The 17,773-nt window shown below is 34.1% G+C and overlaps 2 protein-coding genes across 2 annotated transcripts; one reads left to right on the forward strand and one right to left on the reverse strand.

Annotated features, from left to right (window-relative positions):
• Positions 1-6,536: 6,536 nt before the first annotated feature.
• LOC123720302 lies at positions 6,537-7,455 on the reverse strand. The gene is made up of 2 exons (XM_045676850.1): positions 7,179-7,455; positions 6,537-6,948 (listed from the first exon to the last, which is right to left on the reverse strand). The coding sequence occupies exons 1-2, from the start codon at positions 7,339-7,341 to the stop codon at positions 6,554-6,556; spliced, it is 558 nt and encodes a 185-aa protein (XP_045532806.1). The 5' UTR covers positions 7,342-7,455; the 3' UTR covers positions 6,537-6,553.
• A 496-nt stretch (positions 7,456-7,951) lies between these two features.
• LOC123720431 (serine/threonine-protein phosphatase PP2A 65 kDa regulatory subunit) lies at positions 7,952-12,777 on the forward strand. The gene is made up of 6 exons (XM_045677030.1): positions 7,952-8,335; positions 8,699-8,933; positions 9,598-9,784; positions 11,069-11,223; positions 11,574-11,691; positions 11,787-12,777. Exons 1-6 carry the CDS (start codon positions 8,110-8,112, stop codon positions 12,636-12,638), a joined length of 1,773 nt encoding a protein of 590 aa, XP_045532986.1. The 5' UTR covers positions 7,952-8,109; the 3' UTR covers positions 12,639-12,777.
• Positions 12,778-17,773: the final 4,996 nt, after the last annotated feature.

Consider the following 17,773-nt stretch of genomic DNA (forward strand, 5'->3'; position numbering starts at 1 on the left):
TTGTTGGTCTCTTTTGTTTTCTATACATAGTTTACATTTCCAGTGGTGTTATTTATATGAATATTTTAAATATATATTTATATTTGTTATTCAGAGAGAACCAACAAAAATATTAAAAAAATGGGACAAGCCGTTCTCGAGTTATTTGGCGTAAATCCGACTTTGTTTTATACATAGATTTCCAATACTAAGTAAACTAAGCTTCAACATTCCCAATTCCCAATAAAGCATTATAAATTTATTCCGTTCGTAAAAATCTGTTCGGAATAAAAGGTAAACAATATTGAATAAAAAACTTTAAGGATATTATCGGAGAAAAATAATGTAATAAAATTCCCGCAGACCTCTGACGACAGAAATAATGTAAGAGATGCTGACATAATAGCCTGTTTAACGTCAAGAAACGGCCCTTGTGGATACCACATACACTGCAGATTCTTAGATTAGTGGCCTCAGAGACTGATACAATAAAGAATAATTCCGATTTCCATAAAATAGTTTCATTGTTATGTTGAATGATAAAAACCCGATTAATCTTACAGGTCGGACAAAGGGTGACGGGGATGATTCTATTACGTTTGGCTACCGGTAAAACGGCTGATAGATACCGCTTCATTGAATGATTAAAGTATAATTTTTACAATTTTACATGAATAGTTACGTAAACAGTGGGCTATATGGCAACTATATGGCAAGATTTAAAAAATATATATTATAATAATTATAATAATAAATCAATGTAATTCTTACATTGATTTATTAGTATTGATAAGTGACTATAAACTAAACTAAAAGGGCAGTGTTGGCCTAGTGGATTCAGCGTGCGACCCTCATCCCTGAGGTCGTAGATTCGATCCCCGGCAGTGCACCAATGGACTTTCTATGTGCGCATTTAACATTCGCTCGAAAAGTGAAGGAAAACATCGTGAGGAAACCGGCTTGCCTTAGACCCAAAAAGTCGACGGCGTGCGTCAGGCACAGTTGATCACCTACTTGCCTATTAGATTAACAAATGATCATGTAACAGATGTATAAATCTGAGGCCCAGACCTAAAAAGGTTGTAGCGCCATTGATTTATTTAAGTGACTATAAAACCAATACAAGTGTTATTATTTATTCTGTTTAGAAGCCACCAAATTGTTTCTTTGGGCAAGAAGCGTCGCACCAGTACTTCCGACATACCACGCTTGTAAATACATAAACAAATGTCAAGATTTTACGTCCAAATTTTTAGTCTGCGCTTTGTATACATATTTCAATGAACAACAGTCTGCGATTAAATTAAATTTCAAGACAGTAATAGGATTAGACAGATGAAGACGCATTATTTACAAAAATGCTACATCATCGTCGATTCGACTAATCTTGGCAGTTTTGTGTCACATGGCTGACAAATAACAATATTTTTAACGATGGATTTTTGACAAATTAATTGTTATTTAAAAGTCTTAGATAAATAATATTTGCATGCTGACCACATCACATGATGTAATTTTTGACGGTACGGGGTATTGCGTGCTGACTACCTCACCTGCTTTGCACCTGCTGCACCAATGCACTTTCTTTGCAAATATGTTAGCTTTAAATGCTATCATTGTTAGACAAAAACGTTTTAATTAATGCATCTTTAGTACAGGTATGTATATAACCAGTTGCTTTTGGTACTTATTTGTAAGTTTTCATACAATAGGTACAATGCGTGAAGCATAAACTACGCCAAAAACTTTTAATAAGTTAAAATGTTTTAATAAGTAAGTAGAAAGTTACAAAATAAGGTTTGCTAGCATGATAATGAAAAGTGTCCATCCGGCAAATATGTTTTTGAAACAGCTTTTAAAACCCTTATTTCGTTTAAGGTTCTAATTAATGGCTTTGTTCAATTATTGATTATCATTTAAGTGGACAACTGTGTTGGCAAGCTTCAAACATACAATCGATTTACGAATCAAATTGTATGTGTAAGCAATAAAAATGTTATATAAGTTAGAATATTTTCCATGTTACCGCGTGGGCTACGCGTATTCCGTTTTTGAGTTAACTGACACGAGAATCATACTAAGTCTTCTCTTATCAGTTAATGCCCTAATAATGCACATGCGCAATAGCACACGATAGCAAACTGTTTAAATTAAGATTTTTACATATTCTTTACCGTTTTATCTAATTACGAGAAGAATTCTCGAGAAGATAGGATAATGTAAGGTAAGGTACCTTGTAAAGGTCCTACATCAACTGTCGGTCTAGAATTTAAGCAATATAATGTCCACTAAACCATACACCACAATGGGGTCAGAACAATTAATTACGCACGAATTTGCAGCCTACATGTGGGGTGAATGCCCGATTACAGACTGTGGTGAATGGCCCATTACGTCTTGGCGCTAGGCATAGTTTGAGCGTCGCAAACAAATTGAATTTAGATGTGATTCAATAATGTCTCCATGGACAATGGATGTACGAGCAATATGTTACATTCCAAGGCTTATTCCTTAGATAATCTTAGATTTTTTAAGAAATTTATTATTATATGTCCTTTAGTAATATTATTATTATATTTTTTTTACAATTTAAGAGGTCATTAGTAAATTTACTTGTTCATGGTCGCCTCCATATCCAGTTAGTAACATATGGCGAGACCCGTCATACCCATGGGCGGATCGAGAATTTGAACGGCTCTAGGCAATAGCCTACGGGGATGTCCCTCGTAACATAAATTTCGGTTCGACTTTAAAAAATTTCACAATTTTTTTTTTAATTCAAAAATAGACTATTGTTTTCAATAGGCACTAGGGTAGATTCGCCGCTGCTCCTACCCCTGATATCCTGGGTTAGACGGCAATATTTATAAAAAAAAAACAGTACTTGAATATACGATATATAACAGTACACAAACATACAATTTCGAAATTATATCAGATCCAGTTACATCATTCTCATTAATATACCTACAATGAAGTAACGTAATCCTTGCCAAATAAAACATGCCCATTCCAATAAAACTATCCCAAGTCCTTCAGACTAAACACTTAAAATAACCGTAGTGGTTACTCAATTATGCTACGGAGAAGGTTAAAAACAAGTAGAAATAAAACCTTGCAAAAGGGAATCCATGTACCGTTAACTGTTAAATGTGGTAAAAGGGTTCGTATAAAACTCGATCATTTGTTAGCGTGACAGCCTATTACAGTGTTGCCAAATTTATCATTCCAGCCAGAATTACAATTAGGGAGAAATATTTATGAGCACAAATTTTATCAAACAATTTAATTTTATAGTTCCGGTCTTCTTAAAATCAAAGTCAATATATATTATTATAATCTCAGGTTTAAGTTTTTAATACGATATACGGATAAAAATTACAACAAAGGTTTCGTTGAGAATAGAGTCGCAGACGATATATTGTAATATGCAAAAAATTACTCTTTAATTGAAGTTTTAAACATTAGTCTGGGGTATTAGCATAATGACGAATAAATTGTAAAATTAATAATAGAAAAATAACTTGTTTTTAAGCGACACTTATGCAGTTTCAGCATTGAGGTATTATTAAAATCTTAGGGTGATTGCGGGTCACTGACATGGTTGTTTGTAACTGTCATCCCTGACTGTCATTGTCATTTGTGACTAGAATGTTCTAGGAACTAGCAAAAAGCTTAGCCATTATGCATTTTTTTCGGTGTGTAACTGTAATTTATTATACCTTAGGGCTTAGTAGGTATATATGAACTATTAAACAAATTCATTGTCTTATTTACAACATACAATGGTCAGTGTTTCTCTTTGTTCTAGCCAAGTATAGCAATTCCTGAATTAGGATTTCCTTACATTGCTCGATATACCATAATATGAAATAACTTCTATTTTTTTAACACTTCAGACAACTACACGTTTTTCGTTGTTACAAGTTTAGTAGTTTGAAACGAAAAAATAAATAAATTAAACGGTTTCTAGTTGTTTCGGTTGTTAGGCGTTATCAGATCTGTTTTTATTTCTTAATTTATTGTATAAGACAAATCTCATTAAGATTAGATTAGATTACTTAGCAGCATTATAGATATCTTACACAGTTTATCACACATAATTTTTCTTCGAAACTCGTAAAAAAATTCACTTAATTAATAAAAACAGTTATAAAAACTTATGTTATAATATTTTATTAGATCCTGTATTATATGTAGTGATTTAAGCGTGCGAGTCCTATTTGTGAGGTGCGTTCGAATCACCTAGTTATGCACCAATGTAATTTTCTTTCTATGTGCAAGTAAATACTTACTGGAAGAAACTGGCATGTGTCAAAACCAAAAATCTACATGTCTAATGAAGGCTCATCTATTTGTCCATAAAAATAAAAATGATTAAAGAAACGGATGCAATGTGAGGCCAAGTGCAAATAAATTATTATCATTATATAAGAACAATGGGACAACTGCAGCCCATGACCAGTATCGACTGACCCTCAAGCTCCTTTGCCACCTAGTATGAAAACGTCATACAACTACTATTTTTCACATCTAATAAACTAAAATACAATACGTGAAATAACTAATAATTCCTTTATTATAGCTTTAGGTGGACCATGTAGAATAAACCCAAACATTTCGCTTGAACAAATACATCAACGCAAGATTTACATTTAACATTTATATGCGAATTAAGACTTATTTACACGTTAATAAGACTCAAAATTGAATCACGAATCATTTCAATTAGTCCTGGAGCATTATCACTAATCATAAGAAACTTAGGATAGATTTGAAATCAATTTTAGTCTACGAATTCGGGTAAATCTTATATTAGTCTGACAAGTGACCGGTCAAAGAGATTTGTTTTATAACTTGGAAAATTATTTAAGAAATATTTAGTAACTCATTCCTTACACAGCAAAGCTACAATTGCATCAAAAAGTACCCACTAGATTCGCGTATGTACTACTTACTAGTTATAAGATAATGAAGTCATAAATGATTTAGTGCATTTGTCACACTAATTAACTTTTTAATGCAACTAAGAGGATTTTTTTCGTCAAGAGTTTTTTTTACATTCTGTTAACCGTTTTATTGTTTCTAAAACATAGCTATAAACGGCCCTTTATACGTACGTAAATAACCAGACATTACCCCAAATCCTACACACAAGACCTATTAAGCGTAAATTTAAGAGTTTTGTTTACAAATGTCTGCGCCTGGTTTCAGCTATTAGGAACACCGAGCATGTCATTAAATTGTAATACCTCTATTTGGGAAATGAATTATTCCAGCTGGCACTGTCATGTGTAATAGCTTGGAGTGTCTGAGAGTTATTACGCGAGGTATATGGTGATTATATGATAATACTTCCGAGTTATTAGGATGCCTATATGCCGTAGAAAATACGTCTCTATAAGGTATCGTTTACTACGTTCTGTTTACAACCGCTGCAATGCGATAATCAATTCAAAAAACTTAATATTTATTAAAGTGTATACTGTCAATTGTAAGCTCTTGATTACTGGAACTGGCAGTAAATGTAAGTTTAGAATTATTTCATAATTATTTTACGTTCATCGATTTACAAAAATCATCTCAATAAATTAACGCCTTTTGTCTTTAACTGTTCATTACCGTCAATATTCTATAAAACACATCTTGTTGGACTATAAAACAACCGCAATTTTTAATAAATCGTTGACAATTAAGCAAGTGGTATCAGTTACAACAGATGCCGTTTTCCGGCGGCCATTACGAGTAACCGACACTCGTATTTGTTGCTCACAATATCGGAAAATTAATTTTCGCGGTCTGAACCCGATGCTCACTCGCTGGAAAACTTATTTTCTATTATATACGCATTTTCAGACTTTACGCTTTTTATTTTTCCTTAAGATTTTCTCTTATATAAAAATATGCCATATTGTAAAGTCCTTTATAATAACTTGCCCCATTGATAGGTTTTGGAACTCAGGATATATTTAATAATAGCATCATCATCAGTTTGCATCTAAAATAATTATAAGTTCAGTTATGTGTAGTAAACCATATAATGTGTTTATCTGAATACTAAAATATGGAAAGATATTTGGCTTTTAAAAGCAAATGGTTTCTTTATAATATTAGAGGAAATGAATAAATGCGTTGTGCGTAAGTAGTATAATGCGTAGAGTAAGCCCGCTGTGTGCATTATCTAGAGAACGGTTGGGTGATGATAGCATGGTTTGTTACTTCGTTACAGGTTATTTGAGGTCGTATTTTGTATTACTTATCTATCAGTCTACATAACTGTTTATCTCAATTCTAATTTCAAAATAATCTTAAGATGGTGTAGCAACTTTTTCTGTATCTATATTGTTAAATTGTCTGGTGCTATTTATCTCTTTGAGTTAATTTTTATTATAATTCTTAGGTTCCATTTCGATTTGTTTTGATTTGACAGACAATACAATATACAACTTAACTTTATGAAAATCAGGAATTTTCATCTCTGATAGCAAATAGTTACCCGCGATTACAGTAGTAGGTACTTTGTAATTCAATAACGACATTTTAATTTAAGGAAACGATATATTAAAGTTTTTATTTATGCAGCCGTAAAATGAATATGAAACACTCTGTATGCACAATAGTCCATCAGGGCCAAACATAGTGGATAAGTAATTTTCTTTGCCACGGTTGTCGTGACGAAATATGCCAAAACGCCCGCGCCTGCTGTGTACCAGCCCCATTGTCTCTCATTTTTATGGGAATACACGCACAATGATACAACATTGCACGCGATTAATAAATTTCCCAGGTTCTGATCATCTTTTCCTCCTAAAGCCAATGCAAAAGGGATCAAACCGGAGGCAAGGTGAAGCGTACTTAGTGCCGCATCCCCACGATACAAATCAGCGTTCAGGCACGGAAGCGCTAGATATTTTGAAGCGGCGTAACTGATCGCATAGGCTGACTTAAAATCCTTATTGAATCTTCCACCTGGAAGATTTTTTTTTAAAAGTATCTTTATTTATCTTTATTACTAATTAAAAGCGACCTTTGTATGGATGTACAAACGAACAGGCTAACTATTAAACGCCGCCATGAAACACCGGCCCTGTACGGTATGCTCTTATGTTGAATCCCCTAAGTGCAAGACATTAAGGTGACTGATGGACCTAACGGTCAGTAATTAATGATACACAAAATGAAATAAAAATCACACTAACTCTGGTAGTGCATAAATCCGAGTATGCCATGTATGAAGAAGTTGGCATGCATTCCCGGGTGCGTGAAAGACTTGGAGTGCATACGGCCAATGCCTTGTCCGGCAACACAGCACAGCACAACATGTGCAATAGACGCATTAATATCGTCATTATCGCTCATCATAAAGCATATAAAAATGTACAAAGCTTATTGCATATTTAGCAAAATATTTTTGATAAAAATTAAATATCAGACCAACACATCAAAACCGAATTTAAATGGACATTTTGAAGTTTAAACAGAACCGTCATTATCAGTATTATAAAATATTGTTTATATCAGCTGTTTATAAAGTCGAATCTTTGGAAACGAAACGTCTGTATTATTTGGTTTCTATGGTGAGATTTTTAATCTATACTGGTTACACATAGTATAATCTATAAATATTAAATCGTCTGGTTGTTAGGGTTCCCAACTTAGGACTGCTTGCCCAAAGTTAAGGGCAATAAGATATAAGTTATTTGGGGAATTTTAAACTTTGATAAATAAAATCTCACAAATATAAGTACAACTAAATATATTTGTGGCTAAGATTTAAAATTATCGTCAGATTTAATAGAATACAAAAAAGGAAATCACTAACTTGTAATTTAATATAAACACGATAACAAATTGAAGATAAAATAATGTCTTCGTCTTCTCGTCTTAGAATAGAGTAGTTGTAAGTTTTTATCTATAAATTGAAATATGAGTGAAATATTTGATTAGAGCTGGTAGCACTGTAAAGAAGTTTCATAGTCTGCTTTCATTTATCCATAGACAAAAACAGGCTTCCATTTTATGCTGAAGGCGTAGGAATTTCGTAAAACTAACGAATACATATAAAAATAGACTCGTGTTAATCGAAGAAGAATCATAAATAAGCTCTTCTAAACGCAGTTGCAGTGAAAAATGGCAGCCAGTGACTCGGGAACAGATGAGTCACTTTATCCGATTGCGGTACTCATTGACGAACTCAAAAACGAGGATGTTCAATTACGTTTAAATTCCATAAAGAAACTGTCGACAATTGCCCTCGCCCTTGGGGTTGAAAGAACTAGATCTGAACTCATCCCCTTCCTCACTGAGACAATTTATGATGAAGACGAAGTACTCTTGGCACTTGCAGAACAACTTGGTAAGTACTCTATACTTTTAAACCTTATTCCTTTGTGAAGGCAAGTTACAAATATTAGCAATTTCGCAAATTATTTTAATCACATAAGGTCATCTAGGCTTTAAATTACTGTTAAGCATTGTTTTATCTTTCGTACTGTGATGTAATATTTTGGTTTGTTCATTGTTGACATCATAATATATTAAACATACATTGTAAACCAAGTAAATGACTTTTTGTACTATAATGATTATTTATATAAACATGATTTTTGTCTTACATACCCAGCAAACAAGTGGCGAATATTAATTGTTTGTGAAAGTATGAGTTAGTAGTCAAATTATTCTTATAAAACACTCATGTAAATACTCTATATTCTTATAGGAAGTTTTATCAGTCTGGTTGGTGGTGGTGAGTTTGCCCACTGTCTTTTGCCTCCACTGGAATCTCTTGCCACTGTTGAGGAGACAGTTGTCCGTGACAAGGCAGTTGCTTCACTCCGGGCTGTTGCTGCTCACCACTCTCCACAGGCCTTGGAGCAACATTTTGTTCCACTAGTGCAGAGGTTGGCTGGTGGAGATTGGTTCACATCAAGGGCATCTGCTTGTGGACTGTTCAGGTAGAAATATATATTCATTCACATTAGAATTTGAAATTTAAATTACAAATTATAAAGATATAAAAAAATTTAGAAGTGAAACATTACATATTAAATCTATGTCATATTATACATTGGTATTTATAAAAGTTTTCTTCAGATTATATAAAACCTTTAGATTATTAATAATAATAAACACTATTTTAATTACAAAAACATTTTTAATTAAATTTAATTACAAATTTGTATTATGATATGAAAATATCAAAGTATATAACAAACTTGACCCACTGATCTACTAAGAGATGTAAATACTGAAATCTGCATGTTTGGGACTTTCATTATAAAAGGTCCTGATTAGGTAATGATTGGAACCAGTACATAAAATGTATTCACTAAAACTCTAATTCTAATTTGAGCCTTGAAAATCAAAGAATTATATTACATTAAAATAATGAAATCTTCTATTTCGAAAAATACACATGAAAAACAATAAAGTAAATAAAAATGTTCACAAATCAGCTGTAATCAAAAATCTTTTTAACTATTTCCTCATGCTGGTTTCTCATCTCTACTAACACCACCCTATAAGAAAATAGATGAAACATAGAAATGTTTTTCCTCCGTGCCTCATTCAATTACTTTCAAGATAGGTTTGATTTTTAAAATATTTTTATAATTCCAGTGTGTGCTACCCACGTGTCTCAGCACCAGTAAAGGCTGAATTGAGGGAACATTTCCGCACACTGTGTCAAGATGATACACCAATGGTGAGGAGAGCAGCTGCATACAAACTTGGGGAGTTTGCGCGAGTGGTTGAAGTGGAGTATGTTAAGAGTGATCTCATACCCATGTTTGTAACATTGGCACAGGTTAGTTTATAGATTCATCTTTTTTATGAATACATATAATTCTTCAAATTTAAAATAACAATAAGATAAATTCTATCACAACCATATTTTGAATTTTATAATAATTTTCAATTTTGAACTAAACCTGCTGTGGTACACGAGCCCTGATGCAAAATAGTTTGTCTACCATCCTGTTGAAAAATGAAGGAATCTCGATGCTTAAGTGACGGAATAGAGAGCAGTAGATTCTTTTCTAAACAGTTTTGATACCTTGCAGCATTGATAGAGCCATCCACAAACAGCATACCACCAACACCTTGTGCAGACATGCATTCCCATATCATAAGAGACGCCGGAAACTTCACTTGGCGTTTGAGATCAGTATGAACAGAGGCACTGTTCCGTCACTTCATTTCTTTCATCATTTTTTTTACTTTCATCGGCGACTGTCACTTCAAATTTAGACTCGTCAGTCCAAAAGATACTACGCCACTGATCGGGAGTTCCAATCATTTATATTTAAATGATCACGAGCAAACTTCAACCACTTTTTTTTGTGCAGCAGTCAACAGTGGTTTCTCCTTAGCGGTGTAAAATCCGTAACCTATTCTCTTAAGGACTCTTTTGCAAGTATCAACTGAGATGTCTTTGTGAATCATGTCCTTCCATTGCACCGTGAGCTCGAGCTCGACGATTATTTTTCATAATTTTCTTCAGGATTCTGTTTTCTACTACACTTGTGATGCGTGGTCGACCAGTTTTCCTCAAACAAGAAGTTGTTCTATTCTTTTTATAGTGCTGAATGATTGATTAGACTGTAGACTGGGAAGTATCAAGTCTAGTCTTGATTTGACAGCATCGACCCCACAAAGTCTTCGTTTTCGAAATTCTCACACGGGTTTGTCACGACCCTTTGTTATTTAACTCAACGATAGACGTACTATTTTGCTTATAACTCCATCGAATTTTAAACAGGATATATATAAATTTAAAAATCTAAAATAGTTCATTGGTTCATAATTAAAAAATGGCATAAGTAACGCGATATCTGATAGTAGTACAAATTAATATTTTATATAGATGTACAATGAAGTTAGAAAAAATCCCACAAAGAAAATTTCACACTAGATGAAACTATTTTACATTGGGGCTCATATTGCAGAAAAATTTAATTATACATTTGATTGTCTATTTATAAGAGTTTGATAACTTACATATGTTTTGTATTTATAGGTTTTTAACACTTCAGTGGTAACATCATTGTTTAAGTTTTACTTATAATTTTTATTTTCTTCTATGTTGCAGGATGATCAGGACTCGGTCCGTATTCTAGCTGCAGAAGCCTGTGCAGCAGTAGCAGGCTTGCTTCCAGCTGAAGACTGTGAACAACTTGTGATGCCAACTGTACGTGCGCGCGCTGGAGATTCTTCGTGGCGCGTGCGTTACATGCTAGCTGACAAGTGAGAAATACATACAATAGAATTTAAATATAAGTAGCTATCCTAGTCAATGAAATTCCTGACAAGTAAGTGAATCTTAGCAAGTAAATTTAATACTTTCAAAATTATTAAAATACATACAAAAATTCATTAAGATTTGTAGGTAGGAATGGAGCAATAATAATTTTGGAATAAGTTGGAATTTCAAAATAGTTTAGGTAAAATTTGTAGTTCAAATTTAACATAAATAATTAGTAAATTGTGATAAACACAGTTGAATTTAATTTATTTTAACATTTCCTTACACTGGTAATTGTTGGTAATTGGTATACATTACCATATAACTGAAATTATTTACTCTTTCTCCATAGATTTGTAGAGCTGCAGCAAGCAGTAGGCCCGGAACTTGCCCGATCGGACCTGGCCCAAATTTTCCAGGCTTTGCTTAAAGACTCTGAAGCTGAAGTTCGCGCTGCTGCCGCTGGAAAGGTACCTATAACTTTTTTATAAATTAAGGTTAGATACATATTTGTATTTTACATTGTTGCAACATGATAAATAAATCATTATGATTTCTATTCTAGGTAAAGGATTTCTGCATGAATTTGGACAAAGCCCACCAAGAGCACATCATCATGAATATGATCCTGCCACAGATCAAGGACCTAGTCTGTGACCCTAATCAACATGTCAAGTCTGCCCTGGCCTCTGTGATCATGGGACTCAGTCCAATAGTGGGACGTCAAAACACCATTGAGCACCTTTTACCCCTATTTCTGATACAACTTAAAGATGAGTGCCCAGAAGTTAGATTAAACATCATATCTAACCTTGAATGTGTCAATGAAGTGATTGGAATACAGCAATTAGTTCAATCCCTCTTACCAGCTATTATGGAGTTGGCTGAAGACACCAAATGGAGAGTCCGTCTTGCTATCATTGAACACATGCCCTTACTTGCTGGACAGCTGGGACAAGAATTCTTTGATGAGAAACTCACTGGTCTTTGCATGTCTTGGCTCTTTGACCATGTTTATGCCATCCGTGAAGCTGCAACTCTAAACTTAAAGAAGCTTGTTGAACAGTATGGTCCAGCATGGGCAGAGACAAACGTCATACCCAAAGTCCTAGCAATGTCACGAGAACAAAACTACTTGCACAGAATGACCTATCTATTTTGCATCAATGTTTTGGCCGAAGTTTGTGGCAAGGACATAACTACTAGAGTTCTTCTTCCCGCCATATTGTCTACGGCCGACGATAGTGTTGCCAACGTGAGGTTCAATGTCGCGAAGACCCTACAAAAGATGGCGCCGTATTTAGATTCAGCTGTTATTCAGCCACAAGTTAAACCTGTTTTGGAGAAGTTGAACGTAGATCCTGATGTTGATGTAAAATATTTCGCCTCGGAAGCCATTGTTGGTATCGCCGGTTAATTAAAAACCATCTAGTATTTATTCCAATATTGGAACAGTGGTAACTTAATTCCAGCATTGAGATCCACTTATAAATTACAGCATTTAATTTACACGAGCAACATTGTAATACTTAATCATAAATAAATTAAACCACCTACTTGTTTTTTCATGTATCTATCTATATTTATCATGTACTTTGACCTTCGAACAGCCTGATATAAATTTAAAATGTCTCAATCTTTACAAAAGCTACTCATGGGTACATTGATAATATTATAACAGGTCCCATTTAAGGCCAATAAAATAAAATTGTTAAATTCATTCTTTATATCCTTTTTCGAAATTTCCTACCCATCTCCTGAAATGCGTTTTCGAGATCGAGACCGAGATTGTATCGACATTTACGACAGAGACGTAGGACACATTCCAGTAAACTTGGAAGAAATAACTGTCCTTTACTAGTTAGTAATTCGTTCAACAAGAAAACCAAACATGCATGAAACTGATCAATAATAGATAATGGCATTGTACTGTACTGTAATGCTTTAATCGTTATCGGGTAAAAAGAATAAATAAACACGAAATAAAGAGTTAAAACGAACGTAACCCTAAACCATTTTGGTAAGCGCTAAACCTAGACATAGTAAAAATAACTCTCTTCCCATTGCGCACTGGGTGGTGGCCCACTGCATACAACTTTCACATGAAATTCAATAAGCAAGAGATCATTTTCTGTTCATTTTTTTCATAAAAGAAAAGTAGGTGATCCTGAATTTAGTGTTATAGTTGTTCGAAAATCCTTAACAAAATTTATTTATGCAGTGGCGATTACAAATTTTCATGGCCTTCACAGCCATGAAAATTTGTATTCGCCGCCCTTGCCTAACCAATTATCATGTCCTAGATTATTTTTACAATCCAAGAATTTCGTTGAATTTGCACGTAAAATATTGTTATTGGGTTTGTAGGTGATTAGTACGTGTCGTAATGAAACAGTGATGTGTCCTGACAAGGACAGTTGTAAACGTTATCGTCATTAAACAATAATTTGTTCTGAAAAGAACAGTTAATTGCGTTATCGTAAGACCACGATATCGAACTGTTCTGAGAAGAACACGTTCGTACGCTTCGATGGTTGCGCGCCTTGTCAGGACACATCACTGTTTCATTACGACACGTACTAATCACCTACAGGTTTTATTTTTGAGCACAAACCATCCAGCACACAGACTCCAACTAGTAGTAGAACTGACATCTATGGTTTGATAGAAGGAAATACGTTTTTTGCAATTTAGCTCTTTACACTCCTAGTGTGAGCTGAGAGTGCAGAGATCTATCACTGGTTGGTGGGCAGCAAACGAGCTGGTTTACTCTGGAATATGGGAGTTTGCTACGCCAAATGTACAAGTTACAAACTAGTTAATCACGTTATATAATTGAGTCGTCGTAACAAAAACGGCATCCTACATTTTACTTACATTTTAAATAAACATGAAAAACGTTTTTTCAGTTATTATTTTGGTAAAATAGTTAACAGTTTAAAGAATATACTTCATAGTTTTATTATTAAGTAGTTTGAAGCAATTTCATAGCGGTAACAAGAAAATATTTAAAGAAATTGTAAAAAAAAACTGGAGATTTCTGACTTTGTTACGCTTTATTGGACATAGGTTGTGTTGGAGACTGCCATTTTTGAAATTAAACAATAAGTGAGTAAATTATCTTGATACTGTGGGAAACTGAGTTTTTTAATTTTTCGAATTGTTATATTGACAAAACTATACGTAGATAAATCATGCCCATCTAGGTAAGCAGTAAAACATTTTGTATGGCTATACAAAAAAATTGTGTAATATTTAAGGACATTATACTTTTAATCATAATAAAAATGAAAATAATCATATTCGTAAAAGAGGTTCCCCATTCTGATATTCACATAAAATCTCATCTACATGTTCAAGTATTGCGTTAGAACTTGTAGTTCCATCTTCTGTATTCTCAAGTCTCAAATAAAGATTTATAGAACAACAATCCCTCATCTTCAATCCAATTTTCTCCGTAATGTTTTATTAATATTTTTTTACATCTGTTAACTTATTTGTGTTTACACGCCCAGAAGAAATAATATCACCAACAGTCTTGGTATAGAAGTTTATTTTTTGTTATCCCTTTATACATACCGTCGCTCACTTTATAGAAAAAGTCTCCCTTTACGACTACATTAACTCCACTCTTCTTTTAATAAAAAATCTTTTAGATTTTTGTAATTGAAAATGCCATCAACATCTTTGACACAAGTCTTCCTAGCGTTTCTCCAGTCATAAACTTTGAAGTCAACTCCTAACTTAAAAACAGTACTGTAATTTTCTATAATGGTCAAGTATTCTTCGGGATTTTTTATTATATCCTGTTTGCGTATATCTTTTTCAATAATCCCAAATACTCGATCTGGCGGTATAAATGAATGTCCCTACTACAGGAAACACTACTTCAACAACTTTTACGGTTTCTGGGGTATAACTTGTCGCAATTGTCGAGTTTTTATTTTGCCACCTGTCTGACGTACTGTTTTTATTCCAATAAAGTCTGTTGAACGAAGTCGGTGGAACAGTGGTGTCTGTTGTACAGAGGCAATTTCATTTGAGCCTTTCGCGAAAGTGTCTTCAGTCGAGCGCCTTAGAAGTGCCTTGAATAACGGCACAGTTATAAAGATATAATTGTGTAGAATAATAAGTGGTTTCAGGAAGGAAATCAGGAAGTTTAGGCATAGGACAATTTTTTTGACAATTAAAACAAAATGTCATCACATCAGCATTTTCTTCGCGACCTAAATCATAAAATCGCAATTTGTGTACTCTCCTATCTATCATAATACCATTTCATATTGATATACCTTTTTTTACTTTTAATAATTCATCGTGCTGCAAACAAGCTGAGCAGACGTCTGTTCGGGGAGAGCCCAATCCAAAATTTAAATGCGTATTAAATATCTTTCTAAAATATGCTTTCTTGACTTTTAAATTATTCTGTGCTTGAGTGTTATTTATTTCCACATCTTAACAGTTACACATAATTCGATAGAACGTCAAAATAATACCTACTCCGATTATCCTAAAATAAAACATTAAAAAATATTATATGTATATGCCTAAATCTTATAACTAACAAGCAACTCTTGTGGACTCAACCAGTGTACAAACAAATAGGTCTACCTCAGTAGAAATTTTGTTAATTACTCGTATTGCTCGCGTGAGTGGCGCTTTGCTAACCAAGCTGCAATGTGCGCGCGGTACATCCAAAAGTTTTGCCGGAAACCTCAGGTTTCTACTTGGTACCCGTAGACCCAGTCTCTCCATAATATCCAGATTATGAATTATCTAAAATAAGTACACTGACACAGCTAGCGTTCTTCTGAGGCGTAGCTGGTCGTAACCCACCATACCCAGAACAAACAGGGTCGGGTACATAAGCGGATACAACGGATACACTTTGGACACACTGAGTGAATTTATTTTGTACTCGTTCTAACATGAGACTGTATTTAACCTCCTATGGTGCCCACACCATTGCGTTGTACTCCATGTTATTTCTCACTAGCGCATTGCCGAGCTACGCTCGCCAAAACAGCCCGAGCTGAGCTGTAAAGGCCCTTAAGGCCAACAGCGAGATTCCATTCTCAAAAAAAAAAAACTAGCGCATTGTATAAAATTTTAATTGCATATTCGTGATATGCTATTCGTTATATGAACCCCAGATTCCTGTAAGCCTTTTTGCATATGTTATCTACATGGTGTGCAAAACCAACATTCGCATTAAAATATACTCCCAGATCTTTGACCTCTGAGACTCTAGCCTACGTTAGCCCATTAATAGTATAATCGAGTGAGCAACCGTGCCCTCGAGAAAGATATGACTTTGCATTTCGCCAAATTAAACTCTAATCTAATTCTCCTGCTCCAATTAACCACTCGATCAATGTCTTCCTGCAGCCGTATACAGTCATCTATACTCTCGGTATGCAGTTTGAGATCATCAGCGAAGAGCAAGCACTTTGCATTCTTGACAACTTTCGGAAGGTCATTCAGCATTATCAGAAATTATAACGGGCCCAAATTACTGCCGTGTGTCACGCCTGATCTCGTAATGTAAGCCTCTGCTCTGACCTACACAGTGTGGAGTAAATCCTACATGTGCAAACTTCTGCAAAAGCACGTCATTATCGACCAAATCAAACGCTTTTTTAATGTCGAAATAGGCAGCGTCCTCTTGTTTTCCACTGTCCACTACTGGACTAAAATTCGCCATATAACTTAAGAGGTTGCTAGTGGTACTCCTCGTAGACTGAAAACCCGTTTTGCGCTTCTGATTGTTGGGAACTCACTTGATTAAATATGCATTTTTGAAGTGCCGCTTCCAATACTTTCGCCGGACTTGAAAATATAGCTATCGGCCTATACTGTTCTACTTTATCATGGCATCCTACTTTAGGATGCCGTTACATATACGCCACATTTTGTAAATGTTAAGTTCGGCTGCTAGATATAATATTTTAGTTGACCTTCGACAATAATGAGGCTCATCGCAATTGAAACAACAAAAAATTCCTTGACAGCAGCCACTTTTCTCTGCAAGGCAATTTTTTGCGATTACCACAACGGTTTTCAGTCAACAATGAACCAAATTTAACAAAATGTTTCATTATTGTTTGAACTCTATGTTTTGTAATTTGCAATATTTTAAGAAATACTATTATGCTAAATATTTTGACAAACAGGAACAATACACTTCTCACTTAAACAACCTTAAATTTAGCCTGTAGTAATTTTCTTCTATTTGAATTCTGTCGCCCTGTACGGCTTTTTTTGGTTTTGGTTTGCAGTATTTTAAAATAAATGCATCTTGAGACGTTTTATCGGGATTTTTGTAAAATATATTATGAAAATACTTAATATCCGTCATAGATATTTTATCGGTATTTTTGTAAAATATATTGTGAAAATACTTGATATCCGCCATAGACAATGTTCCGAATTTAAAATCAGTATTGTGTTGACAAAACGTACGCTCTGGTAGACCCTTAGAAGAATACCTGTAATATAAAATACCATTTTTTTATATCTATATTTTTGTAATAGGTGCCAAAAAATGTTACA

This window comes from Pieris brassicae, chromosome 2 (genome assembly GCF_905147105.1).
Source record: "Pieris brassicae chromosome 2, ilPieBrab1.1, whole genome shotgun sequence".
Classification (NCBI taxonomy): Eukaryota; Metazoa; Arthropoda; class Insecta; order Lepidoptera; family Pieridae; genus Pieris; species Pieris brassicae.

What these genes read in the sequence shown, in the direction of transcription:
- LOC123720302 (XM_045676850.1), bottom strand. Translation starts at nt 7,341, where the DNA reads ATGATGAGCGATAATGACGATATTAATGCGTCTATTGCACATGTTGTG. An exon ending in CGGATTTATGCACTACCAGA is followed by an intron (nt 6,949 to 7,178) that starts GTTAGTGTGATT and finishes AAAATCTTCCAG; the next exon opens with GTGGAAGATTCAATAAGGAT.
- LOC123720431 (XM_045677030.1), top strand. Translation starts at nt 8,110, where the DNA reads ATGGCAGCCAGTGACTCGGGAACAGATGAGTCACTTTATCCGATTGCG. An exon ending in TCTGCTTGTGGACTGTTCAG is followed by an intron (nt 8,934 to 9,597) that starts GTAGAAATATAT and finishes TTATAATTCCAG; the next exon opens with TGTGTGCTACCCACGTGTCT. An exon ending in TGTTTGTAACATTGGCACAG is followed by an intron (nt 9,785 to 11,068) that starts GTTAGTTTATAG and finishes TCTATGTTGCAG; the next exon opens with GATGATCAGGACTCGGTCCG.